At 38.8% G+C, this 20,472-nt stretch overlaps 1 protein-coding gene across 1 annotated transcript in view; it reads right to left on the minus strand.

Moving 5' to 3' along the window:
• Window positions 1-20,472, minus strand: part of ADAMTS6 (ADAM metallopeptidase with thrombospondin type 1 motif 6) — a 331,893-nt gene that overhangs the window by 159,135 nt on the left and 152,286 nt on the right. Inside the window, exons 7-8 of the mRNA XM_069096412.1 lie at window positions 14,874-14,917; window positions 9,497-9,602 (exon numbers count right to left, since the gene is read on the minus strand). Of these exons, the coding sequence (XP_068952513.1) occupies window positions 9,497-9,602; window positions 14,874-14,917 (150 nt within the window). The remainder of the gene's footprint in view (window positions 1-9,496; window positions 9,603-14,873; window positions 14,918-20,472) is intronic.

Raw genomic sequence — 20,472 nt, forward strand, 5'->3', positions numbered from 1 at the left:
TCCTTGAGGCTAATCAAATGAAAATCAATTCTCCTTAAACTAAGAAATTTAAAAATTGCTGCAAACTCTAACTGAATATTTCTGGTTGGTGCAATGCCAGAATCATTGTTCCCTTATAAACATCTAAAATGGATACATGCTGTTATTATACTTGGAATAAACAGGAGGGATACATTAAACATTAATTAAAATGATTTAAGTATATATTTGCATATCATATTATTGAAAAAAATTTAATTAAACCCAACACCTAATCTGGTTCTTTAAAAAGCATAACAGTCAACACTGACATGGAAAAATTACAGGATGAAGATGTGTGCATATAAGGCAGCAGCAGATGAGTGTAATTCTGTGTGTCTTTTGTGTGAATTTAACAAACTTTTTTTTTTTCTGAGCCACTAGAGTGGAGTCAGGAGACAGCTGCTTGTAAGGATAACATTCAAGGCTTAGTCAAGTGACACTGATGGCTTAAGGAGGTCACTCTGGGTCCTTGAAGGCTATGTCACTGGAGCACAAATTCTGGTAGGTTCTACCAAGCTGGAAAGACATCAAGAACAGGCCCACGTGTTTGAAGATTAGCTTAATTAAGTGCAAAAGGGTATCTCACCAAGTGTGCCACAAGGTGACATTTCTTCAGACATAGCAACTTATCAAGATAATCTACTAAGGCAAAGGAGAGTTATGATCTGCCTCACATTGACAAAATCAATCAATTAGAGCTCCAAAGGTCTTTTAAAATGACCTAGTCTTCAATCCTTTCATTTTGTAAATAAGGAAACTGAGGCCCAGAGTGGCTAAGTAACTTAGTAGCTAAGATCCCATTAGTCTTGGGACTCCTCATCACAACCCTCTGTCTCTCTGATTGGACAGGGGAATCATGAACTCCAAAACCACCTTTTAAGGAAGGAGCTAGTTCAAAACATCTCCTCATTTCTCACCTGTCTATACAACCTTGAGACTTCTCTGGGACATTCAATCAGCCTCCCTCCTCTACCTTTTCACTCCTTTTGTATGTTGTCTTCCCTTATTAGACTGTTAGCTCCTTGAGGGCAGGATCTTTTTTTTTTTTTTTGCCTTTTGGCAGCCAATTGGGGTTAAGTAACTTGCCCAAGGTCACACCAAAGTTACACGGCTAGGTTTTTTGTTTTGTTTTGTTTTGTTTTGTTTTTGGTGTGGGTGTTAAGTGTCTGAGGCTGGAACCGAACTTGGGTCCTCCTGACTCCGGGGCCCGGAACTTTACTCACTACGCCACCTAGCCACCCCAGGAACTGTCTTTCCTTCCTTCCTTCCTTCCTTCCTTCCTTCCTTCCTTCCTTCCTTCCTTCCTTTCTTTCTTTTTCTTCCTTCCTTCTTTCTTCCTTCCTTCCTCCCTCTTTCTTTCTTCCTTCCTTTCTTTCTTTCTTCCTTCCTCCCTCCCTCTTTCTTTCTTTTTTCTTTCTTTCTTTCTTCCTTCCTTCCTTCTTTCCTTCCTTCCTTCCTTCCTTCCTTCCTTCCTTCCTTCCTTTCTTTCTTTCTTTCTTTCTTTCTTTCTTTCTTTCTTTCTTTCTTTCTTTCTTTCTTTCTTCCTTCCTTCCTTCCTTCCTTCCTTCCTTCCTTCCTTTCTTTCTTATAAGTTGAGTCAAAGACAGTATTTGGACTCTGTCTTCTGATTCTCTGAAGTTCTTCCTGTTTCATGCTACCTTGTATATATAATATAAGGACTTATTCTTATTGGCTTACAATAGTGTGATCTTATCTTATCATCACATCAGCAAGTAAGATACAAGCCTGTAAAACATTAAATAAAAAACCCCCACTGAAACCTGATACTAAAACCCAGCCAATATTTGTGCCTGCCTCTCTTTCCTCTACATTACAATAGCCAAATGCCTCATCTAGGCTCCGGTTATTTATTAACCATATTCTTCATCATAACTCACATTTTTACAGCACTTTGAAGTTTAGAAAGCAATTCTCTGATAATAGTTCTATAAGGTGGCTAATATAATTATTATATATTTTTTTGCCTTTTGGAGGGCAATTGGGGTTAAGTAACTTGCCCAAGGTTACATGGCTAATAAAATTATTACAAGTCCCATTTTACAGTTTGAAAGACTAAGGCTTAAACAACAAGCCAGATCTTCTGATTCTAATCCAGTGCTTCTTCCATGATACCAAGCTACCTCTCTCTTATGACTTCTGGCTTCTAGTCTACTTCCTTTCAAAATTCATTCACAGTATCATGGCTAAAGTCATCTCTCAACTTCAGTTTCAACCACATCACTTTTCAAAAAACCTCCATATTAAATCTCACCTCATACTAAGCTGTAAAGATCATTTCTCAAACCATCCATACCTTCCCTAGGTACTCCCTAAATTCCAATACAAATACCATGCCCCTCCTCAATAGGTTACTTTCCCATAGATGTTACCAGGTAACAGAGGACTAATCTTAAACAAAGGTGTATGTGTATATGTATGTATACAGCATATTATTAATTTAAATGCATTGAGAAGACTTCCACCACCAATCAGAAAGATTTACCATTGGTAGTCAGTCAGTTAGCATTTATTAAGCAGCTACTATCATTCCAGGAACTGGGTTAAGGTCTAGGTAGGGAAACAAAGAAAGACCAAAGACTCACTCTTCTCAAGAAGCTCACGTTAGAGATTTATTCCTCTGTGAAGGAATATCCCTTTTCCAAGATATGAATGGTTCTAAGAGAACTAATATATTGAGTCCCAAATGCCTAAATAAGACTGAGAGTAGATGGGATCTGAAGAATACCAGGTCCCTGGAGGGAGTGTGCAGAGGAAAAATGCAAAAGAAAGGGAGTTTAGGGTTCATCTTACCTTGCCACTATTTGCCTAGGTTTGGCCCTAAAGCCATGACACTTCCCTTCTGACCCCTCGCATAGCCTGCATCTTCTCCAGAGAGCAGACTGCTGAGCTAAGGCATTAAAAAAATCAATGCCCCAAAGAATGGCTAAAATGGCTCTCCATTTTCTTTTCTATCATCATCTATTCATCACCATCATTCTCATTATTATTATTCACTTTAAGTACCCTCAAACAATTGTCTAGATGTCATCCCATAGAATCTTAATATAACTTTGACTAATATTAGGTAGTAGGGTTATACTCCTTCTAAGAAGCTAAAATTCTAGAGTTTTTGGATACTCTCCTTAAGGAGTGTGAATAACATCTTTCTGAATTTACTGTAACTTAAGTTTACAGCTTATTCTCCCTTCTCAACATGATCATTTTCATAACCTTTAAAAGTCACAGTAAATGCACAATTAATAAAAAATCTTTCAAAGTGCATTCTTCTTCTCTAAGTATATTTTGTTCTATTCAGACCAGACATGTTACTTACATGCAGTTCCATGCCTCAATTTTCCATTTGAAAAAGAAACCAATTCCATATTTTTTTACATCATGAAAGAGAGTAACAGAAGTGGTTACCATGGCCTACTCAAAGAAAATAGTTCCCCTTATGGCTGTCTGAAATGGTTATTATCCCCATGGCACAGACATACCCTATATTCAAAACTAAATTCTATACAATTTAAGGAAAGGGCCTGAAAATATTCACACTATCCAGTGATTTTGTCAGGGTACTTCCTCAGTAATCCACGGGTGAAAATCCTTTCTTAACAACAATGAATCTTCCCAGGTTGTCACAGATGCCCATAACATGAAAGGCATGGGCATACAAAACACAACACACCCAGTACATGGAGAGTGGCCATGGTTACTAGTTTGTTTAGAGAGGAATAAAGATCACATCTTCCCTTCCATTTCCCAATAACTGTCAGAATAAACCAGAGTTGACTCACTAATGGTCCTAGAGCTAACTCCCAAGACTCTAAGGGCAGGACAAAGGGCTTCATCTCTGATGCACCTTTTTCCTCCTGATCAGATAAAGGGGATTGAATAGGACAATCTGTTAACTACATCTTGTCTATCTGGCACTGAGATAAAAGGCAGGTCCACAGAGTCCTGCTGGGCTGTCGGGAAAAGCAGTTAACATTTCTACTGTCAGATAACATTTCTGCACTCAATCATTTCTTCTAGCATTAGGGCCAGAAGGAAGGTAGTGGTTTTGTTTTTAGCATGCTTGGAAACAATGGTCTGATCTGTAAGACTAAATGTTGTTCTTGTTAAATATGTCAATGTTTGGCCAGTGTGGGAAATCTGTTTAATCTGAATGCAAATCACAGCTGTCTATTTTGTAGTAGATGAGTCTTGAGGAACGGATTCCATCCCCACTAATCTCCACCAGCAGACTGCTCCTTCAATCGTTGCCTTGTGCCCCTCTGATTTTCAGCCACCTTCTTATTCACTGGCTCCTTCCCTGCTGTTTATACACGCGATCTTAACTCTACCATCCTTAAAAACTTTTCACTTCTTTCTTAACCTCTTTAAGGATCACCCCCTCCTTCTGGATACCCTTTCCTTCCTGAATTTTCATTACAGTGCTCTCTCCTGGCTTTCTTTTCATCTGTTGAGCTGATCCTTCCTGATCTCCTTTGTTAATTCATCACTTTTTAATCTGGTTTAAAAAAATATATTGTGATAAGTGTATTTCAATGCAAGTGATTTCCTTTGTAACACCATGTGCTTTTTATTTTATGTATTTATAAACATGATTCTGCAAAGGAGACCATGGGCTTCACCAGCCTGCCAAAGATGTCCATGATGCAAAACAAGGTTAAGAACTGATCTATATATCCTACCACCTATGCACTTGACTCTTAAGTTGACACAGACAGTATGCATCTCACTGAAGTTCCAGTCCAATATCTCCAACAGTCTATTGGACATATAAACCTAAATGTCCCATAAGTATTTCAAACAGCATGTTTATTTTATTTATTTTATAGACAATCGTGGTTAAGTGACTTGCCCAGGGTCACACAGCTAGTAAGTATCTGAAGCTAGATTTGAACTCAGATCCTCTGACTCCAGGGCTAGTGCTCTATCCAGGGCTAGTATAACACCTAACTGCCCCTCAAAAATATGTTTAAAACAGAACTCATTAGGTTTCTCCTTAAATCTACCCCTCCTCCTAATTTTCCCACTTCTCTCAAGGATACTATCACGTAGCTAGTCGCCAAGGCTTGCAACCCAGGAGTCATCCTCAACATATCAGTTTGCTGAATTTTTTTGATTCCACCTCCTCAATAGCTCTCAGATCTGTCCTTTTCTTTCTACTTATGCCATAAGAATCTCAGTTCAGGTTCTCATCACCTGTCACCTGGACCATTTCAATGTTTCCCTAGTTTAAAAGTCTCTCTCCTCCCCAGTTCATCCTTCACACAGCTGCACAACTGTAGAGCTTTTTCCTAAAGCACAATCGGACCATTCTTCTACTCAGGAAGTTTCAGGGTTGATTATTGCCTCCAAAATTAAAAATAAACTCCTCCATTAAGCACAGAAAGCCCTTCACAATCTGGCTTCAGCCAAGCCTTTTGTTTTCAAGTTGATTATACATTATTCTTCTTTATACTTTAATCTTCATTCTGTCTTTCTGAGGTAATCTCCAATTAATCCTGTATATGTGTGTGTATATATACACATATACATTTATATGTATATATGATACACATGTGTGTATATGTGTATATGAATGTGTGTGTACATATACATATATGTATGTATATCTTATCTATTCATTGTACATCTTCTCCCCCATACAGCTTCTAAGTACATTCCAACATCTAAAAGACACATCCAAAACTTTTTAGAGCATTGCTACTTAAAGAACTGTTACTATTTCCAGGAGAGCTCAAAATACCTACTAGATGGATCTAACATGGAGAAGTATAAGAATGTAGGCAAAGCTCAGGGAGCAGACCAGAGTGCCTGGTAGGTGGCCCAGCCAATAAAAGGGCACAATGGACACTGATCCCTCATCTCAGCTACTTAAAGCACAATATACAGGAATGAGTTTGCCATATATATTCTGGCATTAAGTAGTTTCTAACTACATAAGGCAATATTGCCATCACACACCCAATTACCTGCTTGCTAGCATGTGACTTGTCCCAACATTTCCATTTTATTGACTCTAACAGAACCTATTAAATACAGTCTGGTTGCATAAGATTATGGCTACCATTAATGAGCCCGAGTTTTAAGTGAGTCGGAGATATATGTTCCTCTCATGGGAACATTTTCACTTTCATTCTCCTACTATTTACTTATATATAGTTTGGGAAAGAGAAGAGTGAGGAAAAGAGGAAGAGAAGAATTATATGTTTTCAGCTCATTGTTCTTATTCTGAATATAACTACTTTTCAACTTTATCAAATATTCTCTACACCTGCTTTCGATCATTATCCAAATCGAAGTAAAACCCCTAAAAAGGTATTAATTTGCATTTCAAAATTATTCATTCATACATGGGGAAAAAACACCCTAGTTATTGTCCAATGACTAGAAGTGGGACAAGGAATGGATCTGGAGTCAGAAGACATGAGTTTGAATTCTGACACTTCCATTGACTACCTTTAGGAACACTGGAAAGACACTCAATCTCTATCTTAAAATTACAGTTTTCTCATCTGTAAAAGAAAGAAGTTTGAGTAGATGACCTTTAAGGTCCTGTGTAACTCTACAACTCTGATCTTTATCTGGCAAACAAATAAAAAAAAATATTTTTAAAGGGGCAACTAGGTGGCTCAGTGAATAGAGCACCAGGCCTGGAGTCAGGAGGACCTGAGCTCAACTCTGGCCTCAGACACTTAACACAAAAAACTAGCTGTGTGACCTTGGGCAAGTCACTTAACCCCAACTGCCCTTCCAAAAAAGCAAAAAATATATATATATATATATATATATGTATATCGGGCAAACAGATGAACAATAAACACTTTCAAATTACTACCTTTGATTATTATAGTCAGATGGTCAGGAGCTTCTTTTCCAAGATTCTGAATTATCTGTGTCATTTAATTGTTTCTCCCTTCTGCCTGCCTGACTGCCTTGCTTTTGCCTGTTCCACGATTCTTTCTGCCAAGTTCACTAGGAAAGTCAAAGTAAGGAAATATATTCAGCAGTTAACAATTTTATTTCATTAAACAAAAAAGCTAACCTTTAAAAGGAAAAAGAAAACAAAGTGGTCTACAGATAGGCTAAACACAAATTCAAACAAACATTTAGTAAGTCCTGTCTGTGTACCCAGGGACTGGATGAGGCACTTGGGAATAATAAATCTAGCACTTATATAGCCCTTCAGAGTTTGTGAAGCACTTTAAAAATATTATCTCATTTTACTCTCACAACAACCCTGGGAGGTGGATGTTATTCTTTTCCATTTTACAGGAGAAGAAACTGAGGCAAACAGGTTAATGACTTGCCCAGGGACAAACAACTAGCAAGCATCTGAAACAATCTGAACTCAAATTGTCCTGATGCAAGGTCCATCACTCTGTCCACTGCACTACCTAGCAGCCTCAGGCAAAGGCTTAAAGTATAATATGGGAAGCTGATACTATAAATAGGTAATTGTAATATGAAAATGCATGATAAGGCATTAGAGACTACTTTGCAAAATCTGATTTATCTGAATTTCATATATCTGTATTCTTTCTCTTTTCTGTTAGCCAGCAAAGTTTGTTTCTGTTTCAATGCCATTCAGTCAATAAACATTATTAAGTGCCTACTGTGTTTCAGGCATCTTGCTAAGTACTAGAATGAAAGCTAAATGCCAAGCTCAATGGAAAGGAGGAATTGTGGCACTTTTCCTTTCCCTTTTCCCGTTTTCCATTCTCCCTTCCCTTTCATCTCAGCCTGTGATTTCACTGACATAAGTAACTCCCAGGGTAGGTATGCCCTCCACTCTCGTGGATCAGTCACTTTCCAACATCCGGTCTTAGACAAGTATTCTGGAGTTTTATGTGATTCACCCCAAGGTAAGAGAGTATGTATCAGAGGTAGGGGTAGAATCCACTTCTTTCTGACTCCATGATGACTCACCCACTTACTTTGCAACACTTGCTTAAATATACGAGAGAATGGACTAGCATGCTACACAAAAGAGCTAACCCCATCTGAACACTTAAAGAAGAGACTTCTTGACTCACATTGGGAGTACCATTCTGGCATCCCTAAACCTCCTAATGATATCAGAACTTGATAGAGTACTATTCCAAATATTCCATCTCCATCCAAATATTCCAAAAATCTATCTCCAATATATTCCAAAATCCATCTCCTTCCTACAAGCTTTAAATAGTAAGAGCTTAAAATGAAGAAGAGAAAAAAAACATGGATGGGAAAAGGCTTTGTTTTAAACGGAGAAATAAGAATGTGGGATGTTTTAGCTAACAGATGCAGTTTGGGTTTGGGTTTTAGTTTTTGGAAAGGGCACAGGGATCTATAATTTCTTAGAGATATGGAGCTCCCTATATGGAAATTCTCAATGCAAACTGGCACCTGTTCTTGAACTTACAGGTCTTAGAGAGTGACCTGGGGCACAGAACAGTTAAGTGACTTCCCTAGAATGAGGTGAGACTTGAAATCACTCCTCTAGGGGCCAGCTCACTACCCCTCTGACTCGTATTTTAAAAGCTTAGCTGGATGATTTCAGAGCTGTCTAAAACAAAGTGGGGTGCCATCCAACTCCATCTCGCCCCCACTCATTCCAAAGCATCGCTGCTGTCCAATAACACCATGTTCCCTTGACATGACACACAGGTGGCTCAAGAGAAAGTGAAAGTCACATCCTAGCTGCCAACACGTACGCTTCAGACCTAGAGATGCCATGCACACAGCTGGAGCAAGAGCGAGAGCAAAGCGACTTTTTATCATCATCTATAACTGGTGACGAGTGAAAAAGAAAAGGCAGGATTATTTACCTTTGGAACAATTCGGCTTCCTGAGGAAAGGGGGGAATTAAGAAGGCATGAACAGAGAAAGTTAAATCCTTTCAAATGATACTTGAGTGTGTGTATTCAGCAAAGAACCCTACCTTTGAAAAAATTATTTATTAATCAAAAATATTATTTGCAAAGGTTCCTGATCTCAAGGTGCCTTACCCCAATACCCAAACTGCAAAGGTACCACTAGAAATAGTGTTTTCCAACTACTGGTTCACAGGCAATTTTTACTAGTCTGAAGAATTTTTATTTCCAAAGGTTTTTACTTCTTAAAACCCATAAATTTAAAACAAAAAGTGGCTCCTCTTTCTCCCTCTGTCTTGTTCTTTTCACCCTCAGGTGCCATCCTCTCTCTGGCTCCTAGTCTTTGCCCCCCTCAACCATCTCCCTGTAGTTAGTTGCAGAGGACAGGGCAGGGGGTGAGGGGTGGGGAGAGAGAATGTCAGTCTTTTCCCAATCCACCATCTAATCTGGGTTGGGAAACCTTCCTGGAAAGGGTGATATTCTCTCTTGTCATCAAATAGAGAGGGAGTGAAAATGTGGCCAAAAGCAAGCAATCAAAACAGTAGTTTCCCCAGTTGCTCAAAGAGCGGCATCCTAAACTTTATCTTGATTTTCTTAAATTCACTCACTTGTGACCAATCTCATGAGCAATGGTAAAAGCGGAGCCCAGGCCAATGTCTTCATTAATGCTGCAGCTCCTTTCAGGCTCACACATTCCAGCCACAGAGGCCAAGCCTGAAGAAACAGAAGGAGACACAAAGGGTCAAGCCAAGGTGTTGCAGTCTTAAAAGCCCCTACTTATAAATGCCTGGATTCTTTTTTTAATAACCTCCACGCACAGAAGGAGCAGTTGGCAAAAGGTTAACTTTCTAGTCATTTGCAAAATCACTGGGGGGGAATTTCACTCTGCCGGCTAGACATTAATATTTTTTGAACTGCAGTCAGTGCTGGAAAATGTCTAGACGAGGGGTTAGATTTATAAATTTTACTTCTGGTAACTTGGGACCACCTAGTAACTTGAGCCAGGAGAGGGAATTCAAGAAAGCATTTCTATTTTAACATTCTTGAGGCTGCAGAAAGCAAAATGTATCCACATTATTTTTCTAAAGAGATCTGTTTAAGTTTAGTGGGTTCATAAAAATATACAAGCAACTTTTTTTAGTTACCAAAAAAAATGAGTCCCAAGTGGTTAAAAAAAAGACATTTTTATAAAAACAAAACTGAATGTTATCAATAGAGGGAAAGAACTGTTAAACACACATACATACACACACACACGCTGAATCACTAATGGCACGGTCTGGCGTTTTTTCCCCTCTTTTTTCTTCATTTCTTTAAATCAGCATCTCTTGAAATTAGTCTTGGTGAGGATATCAGCATCTTTTTTTTTTTCAAATAGTCTTAAAGGTAGGGAAGTCATTCCCAAATTTAGGAACAAAGGCTGTAGTTCGCCTGTCCTACTGCCCCCTTTGGTATATTGAATATTGCTAATAAAGGAGATGCACTGGTGCTAATTCATTGATGTTGATGAACTGCAGGGTCCCTTAAGTTATCATGTAGATGCTTTAACATCCACTCCAAGAGAATATGATGCTTCGTAAATCTGTGTATAGCTCCAAAACAGAGCTGAATAAAAGGAACTTTTGTGCAAAAGGAAAAATGCTATCCTGTATAAGGAAACAGATTCCAAATCATACTGTATCACTTAACACAGAGAGAAATAAAGAGGGACAAGGAGAAGTCACTTGGAAGAAATCAGGGGAAATGTAGGAAAATCATTTCACATTATGAATAGATGACTACCTTGATCCAAGTATTGGTAATTGCCTTCCAACCAACTCAATTTCCCAGTTATGCTAGTTTGATACAGTGTAAGCTGTATTACCCAGCATTTCACCAATAGGAAAGCTCCAGAAATTGCTTTTTCTAAAGCCTCCATGCATCCTGTGCCACCCCACCTCCATGCAAAATTTCAATCTAGCAACCAGAATAAAGTAGAGTTGGAGTTCACTGAGGGATTATTTATTGTACCTATTTGTTTGGAGGCAAAAAAAAAAATTACACCTCTGAGACTTTGGGTGCTTTTACCAACACTGGTGATTTAAACATACAAATAATCTTTTTACTAATTTAAATATTTTATAGAGAAAAACAAGGGCAATAACAAGATGAGGAGAGACTGGGTCGTTATCTAGTCAACAGGAATTTTTTTTACTAACACTCTTTTGTTCCAATATGTCAGACTATAATTTTTTAAAATTGCATTAACTGTCCTCAACCTGATGTATTGATATTGTTATCTTGGTCATGGTGACTGACTTTGGTGGAAGCATAAACATAACAGCAGATAAAAGGGAGCAAAGCAAATATTTCATGCTGTTTGAGCACCCTATACCTTGTGAGTCTTATGAAAATGTGTCCCCATCAAAATTATGATGGATAATTATTGTTCAATGCAGATTTTTTCATATTTTCCAAAACCAAAGTAGTATTACAAGGGCTATATTTTTATATGTGTCTTGTGGTTTGTATTTAAAATAGAGAACTCTCAATAATTCCCTGTAGGATCATAGAGTTTTTAAATGCAGATTTGGCTCTGAAGTTTTACATAAAATTGCTAGCTATGCTAAGAGAGCACAATAAGAGGAAGAATAATCAGCAACAAACTATATGGTGAATGCCTAGGAGTGCTCCTAAACTAAAAAACAAAACCAAATAGTGTCTTGATCAATTTTCTTCTCTCTTGTGATGTTACAAAATTCTCTCTAGTGTTGGTGATAGGTTTGATTCTTAAGTGGGGCAGCACAGAACTTACATTTTATGGCCACAGATCTCACCCCTCCCCCCATCTAGATATCTCACAAAGGAAATTAACTAAGAGAATGCAGATATTTACCACTAAAGGAAAAGCCACATATGCATTTGAACTACAAGTATAATCTCCTTGAAGTCAGGGCCCTTATTTTATTTTGTCTCTGTATTTTTGGTACTTTGTTGCTCAGTTGGTCAGTCACATTTGGTTCTTCATGACCCCATGCACAAGAGCGTGGAGTTTTCTTGACAAAGATACTGGAATTGTTTGCCATTTCCTTCTCCAGTTTGTCCCAGTTATACAGATGAGGAACTGAGGCAAATAAGATTTAAATAATTTACCCAGGGTCACACAGCTATTAAATGGCTGAGGCCAAATTTGAACTCAGATCTTTCACTCCAGATCTAGTACTCTATCTACTGCATACCTAGCTCCCCCCTGTTCTCAGTACTTAGCAATGATTGTTGGATTGGATTCTATATGCATGGCTTACTCACAGTTGGAATTTTTATTTGTTTGTTTTGTTGGACTTGTGATTTCATTTTGTGAGGAACTCCAAGATTGACAACTCATCTATTTTACAGAGATCCCTGGGGCACAGAGAAGTTAAGAGACTTGGATGTTACACGGCTAGTAGGTACCAGGTCCTTGTTCTACTACGGCATGCTGCTTTTCAGTTCTCCTTCCTTTGGTCTAGGAAAACCAAAATGGCTTTTGAACCCAACATTCTTTTAAGAATTAAAAATTAATTATTCTTGACTTTATAATGCATGATTATGTTTATAATTGAAAGCAGACACTCTAGGAATTCATAAAAATCACTGATTCAAGAATTGAAAGGGATCTCCCAGTACAGAAATAATCTCTAAAATATCCATTCGCCACACTACTTCCTTCCAATAGTACTGCCAAAATTAGTGAAGCCACATTATCAAGCTTTGGACTAGCAGGAGAAAGTTAAGTCTCCCAATCAAACCTACTTCCATGATGAATTTCTACATGGCCCATCCCACAATGAAGACAGAGAACGTCCTCTCTCAATTTAGCAAAAAGCACAGACCTAAGTAGAGAAGTCAGTGTATGCCCTCCCCCTTCTCTTTCCCTGGCTATTTTCACACACAGCTTTCTTGTCATCTTGTCTTGCTTACTCCTTGACAAGAGAAAGGTTAGTGAAGAAAGGGAAGAAAGGAGAAGAAAAGTTAATTAACTCTTCCATTTGAGGGATGAAAAAGGGAATTTCAAACTTTTCTAAACAGGCAATAATATCAACAGCTGTGCTAAAAACAGGAATAGCTTCCATTACAAGGAAGCCAAATAAACCTTAATCTACTCAATACACACATAATTATGTTAGGATCGAGTCCGTTGTGGCTAAACTTGGTTAAGCATTTAGCTCCCATTTATAGCTTAAGAAGAATAAAGCAGATGATAATTTTTAAAAACAACACTATATATTACATCTTCTATATTAAAGAACAATATCATTTTGTTTTTATATGGTGTCTTTATTCCTAAACACCTTTCCATTATTATCCCATTTGGTCCTCATAGTTTTGCTCTGGTGTGAATACATGATATTAATCTTACTTTAAAGATGAGAAAATTGAGGCTGAGGAAGTTAATTGTCCAAGGTCATATGCTCAGTTGATGATATAGATATATCTTATGAATCTCAGCTCAGCTCTCTCTCCATTATATTAGAATGTTACTCATTAAACCAAACTTTTAGGAACGAATTCTTTTTGATGTAAACTTCCTCACCAAAAGCAAGTTGCCTCACAATAGTGCCTTCCTTATTGGTAGGAACTTGATGGTAGAGCTAGTTCCAGGCAAATTAATTTTACTGCCTAATCAGAAATCCTACTGGGAGAAATGGGATGGGAGAAACAGGGTATGTCAGGACAGGCCTCTGGAAAGAAGTTCCACTGAACTCCCCAGATAGTCCTAATCATGCTGCCCTCACTGTGATACAAAACACACACATACACACACACACACACATATATATATACACACACACGACAAACACACACACACACAAAAAGTTGCCAACAGATTGCCCTATCCACCAACAGGTTCCTGCTTGGGTAGAAAAAGTCATCAGAAGTGCCAACTTTATAAAATGACTGAATTACCTTGAGAAAGTCATCACCAAACAGAACCAGCACTAGGTCAGAGTATCCTACAGAGTAACCACTGAATTAATGCTGCTGATATAAACAGAACTTTCGTGAATCACTTTCTTCTTGAAGTGACTAGATGCCAAATGAATCTGTAGCCCGCAGCTAATGGAATAATCATCACTAATAAAATCTTTTAATGGCTTTCTTCCACTTGCATTTGAATGCTAGTCAGCACGATGATATGCTTCATAATATAATGTGACTTTTAGACCCTAGGAAACTGCAGGTTTTACAAAACAAGTGATATTTTGGAAACATATATCCAAATGTAAAGAAGGGCAACCCTACCCCTCTCTACCTTGACCTATAATGCTGGACAAACATGCTTTCCATCATGAAGGCATTGAGAAGTTCTAATAATCCCTTAAAGTTTGGTGACCTTTTCTTTCTGAAGATTCTGTCCCTTTTTTTTTTTTTAAAGCAATTGGGGTTAAGTAACTTGCTCAAGGTTACACAGCCAGTTATTTCTGGATGTGGTGCTAAGTATCTGAGCCTGGATTTGATCCCCAGGTCATCCCAACACTGGGGCCGATGCTCTTACTCACTGTGCTACCTGGCCACCCCAATTCTGTCCCTCTTGATGCCATCCACACCTTCACTATGTCCAATACAGCTACAATTCAAACAAAGGTTTTACAGCTTGGGATTTAAGGCTGATTGCTTTCATTTATTCTCATATTTTCCCAACATATCCCAGAGATGGATGATATGGAAATAAGCAGTAAGCTTTGTCCTGTAATGACTGCTTGCTAAATTTGAATCATCTGGCACGTCCTTATCAGCTTTCTAGTTGCCCGAAAACGCCCAAATAGCAGTTCACATCATTTAAGTTCTTGGTGACTTTTAACAAACTATGTACCCTTGAGGGTCAGCTTTCAGTGTTGTTATGGGTCAACTTCAGATGAACTTACTTAGACCTGAAGGGAAGGAAAGTGGCCAGTTGAACGACCAAGAGTCAGGTCCATTGGCCAACAAATACAGTTCATGAGCTTCCCCCTTTTTGAAACTTACCCAATGTTCCACAGGGCTTGTTTTTATAAGTGCAGATATCATATCTGTGGAGGAGATAAAGAGAGAGATAAAATTTGTAACGTGATCAAATTTGTTAAATATTTTCATACATTTATCACATCTCTGTCTTGTAGCTCCAGTTGTCAGACCGCAATCAGGGTAATTATGAGCAGCCAGCTGGAGTGTCGGCATTTTCAGCACTCTGGGGTAAACCGCAGGCTATGCTGCACTCACAGCCTCTGGCTGCGAGCCAGCAGGACACCTGCCAGTAAGAAAGAAAGGTTAAAGTGGACCTTTGTAATCACCGTCTACATAAAACAGCCTGCCATACCGTTAGGAAGCTAGAGCAACCTGGCTGCAGATTGCTACTGCTTCTGAACCAAGCAAAGGACTGGCTTTTTTTTCCACCCTCTTCTGAACCTGCTGGAATGGCTTCTTGTTAGAGCCACAGGCTGCAGGTTAGATTTCGAAACTATTAGCATAATTCTGCACGCCTTTTCACTCACTCCGACACAGGCTCTTGTTAAAAAGAGCCGTCCAGAGCATTATGCCAAAAACCCAGAATAATGGAAACAGAACTGGTGTCAGGTGGTTGTGTATTTTTTCCCCCTTGTGATTTTACATGGGTTGAAAGATGAAAATAGCTTTAAAAGGTTTTTCAAACAGCTATACAGATCACTTAAGAAACAAAGCTTCCCCAGTGTTAGACAGCTTTGGCCATGCTGAACTTCAAACAGAGATTCTCTGTTCAGTCGTCATGATAAAAATAACAGAACCCAAGGCATTTAACAAGCCATTAAGGACTTGAGATGTATTTATAGACAATCACAGGATTTAGAAGTAGAAGAGAATTGAAGTTCAATCTCCTCATTTCATAGATAAAGAAACAGGCCTGGGGAGGGCAAATGACTTGCTCAAGGTCTGAAATTTAAAAAAAAAATCGGGTCTTCTAACTCCTCAATAAAGCAAATATCCTGAAGTGAAACAAATATTCAAGACAATTAGATGGTTTGTATAAACATGTTAGATATTTTAAATTGTATTCCACTTCTAAGGCTACAATTAAGAATGTGCCAATATTAGGATGACTATTTCTCTTAAGAGATTTATAATAATACCTTCAGTATTCAAGTTCTCAGTGCACTCATGGTTTCTGAATAGTAATAATGAACAAAAAAGAGGGTGGGGTAAGGGTGGGTTATATTCTCTTTTGTTTTTTCCATGTGGGAAATAAAGTTTTTTTCAAATAATATTTTACAAACCAAAGAAAATCCAAGTTATAAAATCAAAACAAATACTTTCCATTATGTTAAAGTAAAGGCTACTGAGTATCTTTGGTCAGCAAAATCAAACACTGGAAGCATAAATGATTCTGTCATTGCTAAAGACTAAATGTACTTCATAGAGTAATTTGTCAAAATTTGCCATTAAATATTTCATTCACATTGCTACTGAAATCCCATGTTATTTTTTATGTTGTTGACTGAATACAGGCAAGCTCTCCAATTGACTTCTACAGATCTTTCTTTACATTATCAAGTTTTAAATTCTGATTGCTTTCAATTAGTCTGTCGGTTAATAAGCATTCGTAAAACTCCTACTATGTGCCAAGCACCCATGTAAGCACTGGGGATTCAAAAAAAGGCAAAAGATAGTCACTGTTCTCCAGAAGCTCACAGCCTAGTGGGGTGGAGACCATGTAAACAACTATATGTAAAGGAGATACGATAAACTCGAGATAATCAACGGAAGAAAGGCGCGAGAATCAAGGGGGATTGGGAAAGGTTTCCTGTAGGAAGTTGTATTTTAGCTGGGATTTGAAAGAAGTCAAGAGGAAGAGAAAGGGAAGGAAAGCATTCATCACGAGGAACAGCCAATGAAACTTCCCAAATTTGGGAGATGGAGGTGAGAGAATATAAAGACTCTTTACCCCCTTTATATGATCTCTACTCCCTGGTCACTCATGCCTTTCTTTCACCTTCCTTGCCATTGGTGTGACCTGGGATTTTAACATCTGAAACAGTCATAAATGTAAGGCAGGTAGGTAGAAATGTATCCCAGCTGCCATAATAGATCGGTATCATGATGTAATCATTATATCATAGCTATAACTTCTATCAGCCAGCCTTGGGACAGCCCCTATGAACATTCTATACTTGTCTTCCTGCACATACACATATTCCACTCAGTCCCACAACTATTTCCTTCAGTGGACACATGCCTTGCCCTTAAATATAGTGAAGAATTCTTCCCCTACCTTTTTCACATCAGTTTATGCAACTCCAGAATACTTTATTCTAAAGACAGACTACCCTTTAACAACTTCAGTGACAAGCCACGCGTGCCTCATTTTATTTACATTCCAGAAATATTTTGTATTCTGTTCTGATCTACATTTGTGGATGGCATCCATTGTCAATAGCATCCTCCTGCACATCAAGACAGAGCTGTTACAACAAATGATAGAGCAGCAGCTAACAGAATACCTAACACATGGTAAGCATTCAATAAATGTTTGCTGGGTGAGTAAATGAACAGCAGTGAAGAAAAATAAGCAAATTCTTCAATTGAGTATTCTATTGATAGAGATTACAATTTGTTAGCTTAAATAAGAACCTCTGATCCAAACTATGAGATAATAGAGAGTTCCTGCAGCATGTGAAAACACTTAGAGAAGGTAAGTCTTGATGATGAGATGCACTGATGGATGCCTTATAAAGGCAGATAAACTTACTGTAAATAAATTATTAGAATTGATAAAGGAAGTTTAAACAACTTTGCTAATTGTTGATAAACTCAGTCTTTAGATATAATTATATATGATATGTACACATATACACACACATATATATAAACTAATGCATATAGATAATGATGAACTCTATGGGATGAACATCTAATTGGATTTTATAGTCATTTCATAGCAATGAAGTCAATAATCATTGATTAAGCATTGGTTTGCTAGGTGGCACAGTGGATAGAATGCTGGGTTTGGAATCAGGAAGACCTGAGTTCAGTCTCAGACACTTAATAGATATGTGATCCGGGGCAAGTCACTTTACCTCTGTCTCTCTCAGTTTTCCCAACTGTAAAATAGGGATAATGGCACTGACCCCGCAGGTTTGTTGTGAGGATCAAAATAGATGATATCTGTAAAATGCTTAGCACAAAGTCTGGAACATAGTAGGCACTATATAAAATTTGGTTTCCTTCCTTGCTTGCTTCCTTCATATACTCTTCCAGTGAAATCACAGACCTGGTCCTTATGCCTATCTCTAATACTTTGTTTAATCTTTGATCACATCAATGTGAGTACTCCTTCCAAAGGTACAAATCTCATCCATGTCTTATCATATGTCATTCTTGTACACATGCTCTTGTAAATGCTCTGTAAGAAGTCTACCCAATATATTGAGGGACTTCCTTTAGGTATCTTGACATTATATGAGCACTAATGCAGCACACAGGCTGTAGATTGTTTATGCTGCTTTTGGGGTAGAATTAGTCATTGATGATATCCTGAAGCCTTTGTAGACCCATTAAGTGTCCCAACATTACCCTTTGAATGAACTGCACTTTTTAATCTTTGGAGACTGTAGTATTCCATGACTTGTAGCCATTATCATATCACTAGAAGAATACTGATGTTTAAAAGGGCATTCTTTGTTTTAAATTTCAAGGAGAAGCCTAAGGCTGTCTAAAGTGTCACCCAACTTCTCAGATCAATCAATCGGCAAGTATTTATTAAGCACCCATTCTGAGATTATCTCCATTTTGCCTTGGATGGAGCTTGTGCTACCACTGAAGAAGACCAGAAAATGCTTCTTGCAGAGGATGGGATTTTAACTAGTCTGTCAAAGATGCCAAGACATTATTCATCCACTTATTGTTTTCTTTGTAGATGTTTATGCCAGACTCTTTGAGCAATTATGCACCTCACTTAAGAGATTGTGCAATGCTCCAGGATTGGATTGAATCAGCAGAATATCACTGAGACGCAGAAGCGTCTGGAGGACCTCCCCACGTACAGGAAATCCCTCATATACTGGCACTCTGAGCTCCATGACCTCCATGAGAGCAGGTCAACTTTCGGGTATCATATGTCTCCGTGTTACTCCTTGATTTATTTCAGTAATTCAAGGCTTGTTGAACAAAGTTATCTCTGCTACATTTATCAGGTAACTTTGTATAGCATGGCTATTCTTTGAGAAACGCTTTATTAGAGGAAAGGCTTTAAGGCTTTATTTTGTTCAATAGAATTGAATGTTTTGTTATGGTCAATAAACAATAAGGACCAATGTAATGGAAATGCAGATTTAAAGATCTTCCCTGCCCTGCACCTGGAGCCTGGGGTGGGAGGCTGGTTTTTCAGTAGATACTTTTTGATTGGCCAGTGGGTCAATAAGGTTGTTACATTCTCTGAGCCAGGAAAAGGCTATATAAGCCCTGATGTGTAGCTTTGTTTTGGGACTCACTTTGAGAAGTGTTCTGTGATTTGATCTGAGTTCTGGGAAGCCGTTGTTGAGAGTCCCCCGGCTTTGAAAGACCCAGAATGTGGAAACCCAGATGTTGACTGGGTGTGGATGTAATGGTTGGACAATTTGGAAATCTGTCTACTTGATGTTTCTGTCTTGATAATTATGCCTGTATACTTTGAGGTTCAGGGTGCTGACCTTTTCACCTGAACAAGGTAAACGATATGTCTGACTGATTAAAGTAAGCTTGTTAACCCATTTTGAGTTGCTTTCCTTTGACAAAGCAGATCCAAGAACCTGTGTTGGCAGACACCCTGGGGAAGCCGGGGTGCTTGCTGCTACAAATGGCGCTGTGAGCAGGATCTGCAGAGTAAAAGGAAAGTATGGGGGCTGGGATAATTTTTTGTTTCCCAGTTGTGGTAGCTGTGACTCTGTGGAGCTGTGGAGCAGGAGAGAAGAATGGCCTGCATGCGGACTTCACTGAGCTGAGAGCGGAAATGGTGAGCTGCCTGCATCAGGACCTAGGCAGAAGCCAGGAGCGGCTGCTGCCTGCGGGAGGAGAAGGAGCCCAGGAGTTCGGAATTCAGCCACCGGAAAAGATAAGAACTGAGCAGCAAAGCAGGGGCACTGAGTGTGTTTCCTGGCTGCATCCCACAGTTTGGGACCCAGGGGGAGGATGGACTTGTGACTATGGTGGGTGGGATGAAGTGCCTTGGATCCCCAGGGACCCCACCTTGTTGGTTTTGTTGCCCAGCCCCCTCTCTGTGCTTGGAGGCAGGGGCTGGAGCTGTGTGAGGGGAAGGATACCCCTCCCCCCCCAACTTTATTTGAACTCTTGTTTTGAACTGAAGTGATAATGCTATGTACTTTGTTTGTTTAAGGCCCAGTGGCCACTTTGGTAACTTTAGTTCTGTACTTTAAAAATGTGACCTAAGGAATGTTCAGTGCTAATTCAAAAGTAAATTGTCTGTGCTATGGGCATGAAAGATCTTGGGGCCGAATGTAATGGAAATGCAGATTTAAAGATCTTCCCTGCCCTGCACCTGGAGCCTGGGGTGGGAGGCTGGTTTTTCAGTAGATACTTTTTGATTGGCCAGTGGGTCAATAAGGTTGTTACATTCTCT

The sequence above is a fragment of the Petaurus breviceps genome, unplaced genomic scaffold (assembly GCF_028583685.1).
Source record: "Petaurus breviceps papuanus isolate PSGF00001 unplaced genomic scaffold, PetGlider_PUasm1.0 229, whole genome shotgun sequence".
Lineage (NCBI taxonomy): Eukaryota > Metazoa > Chordata > Mammalia > Diprotodontia > Petauridae > Petaurus > Petaurus breviceps.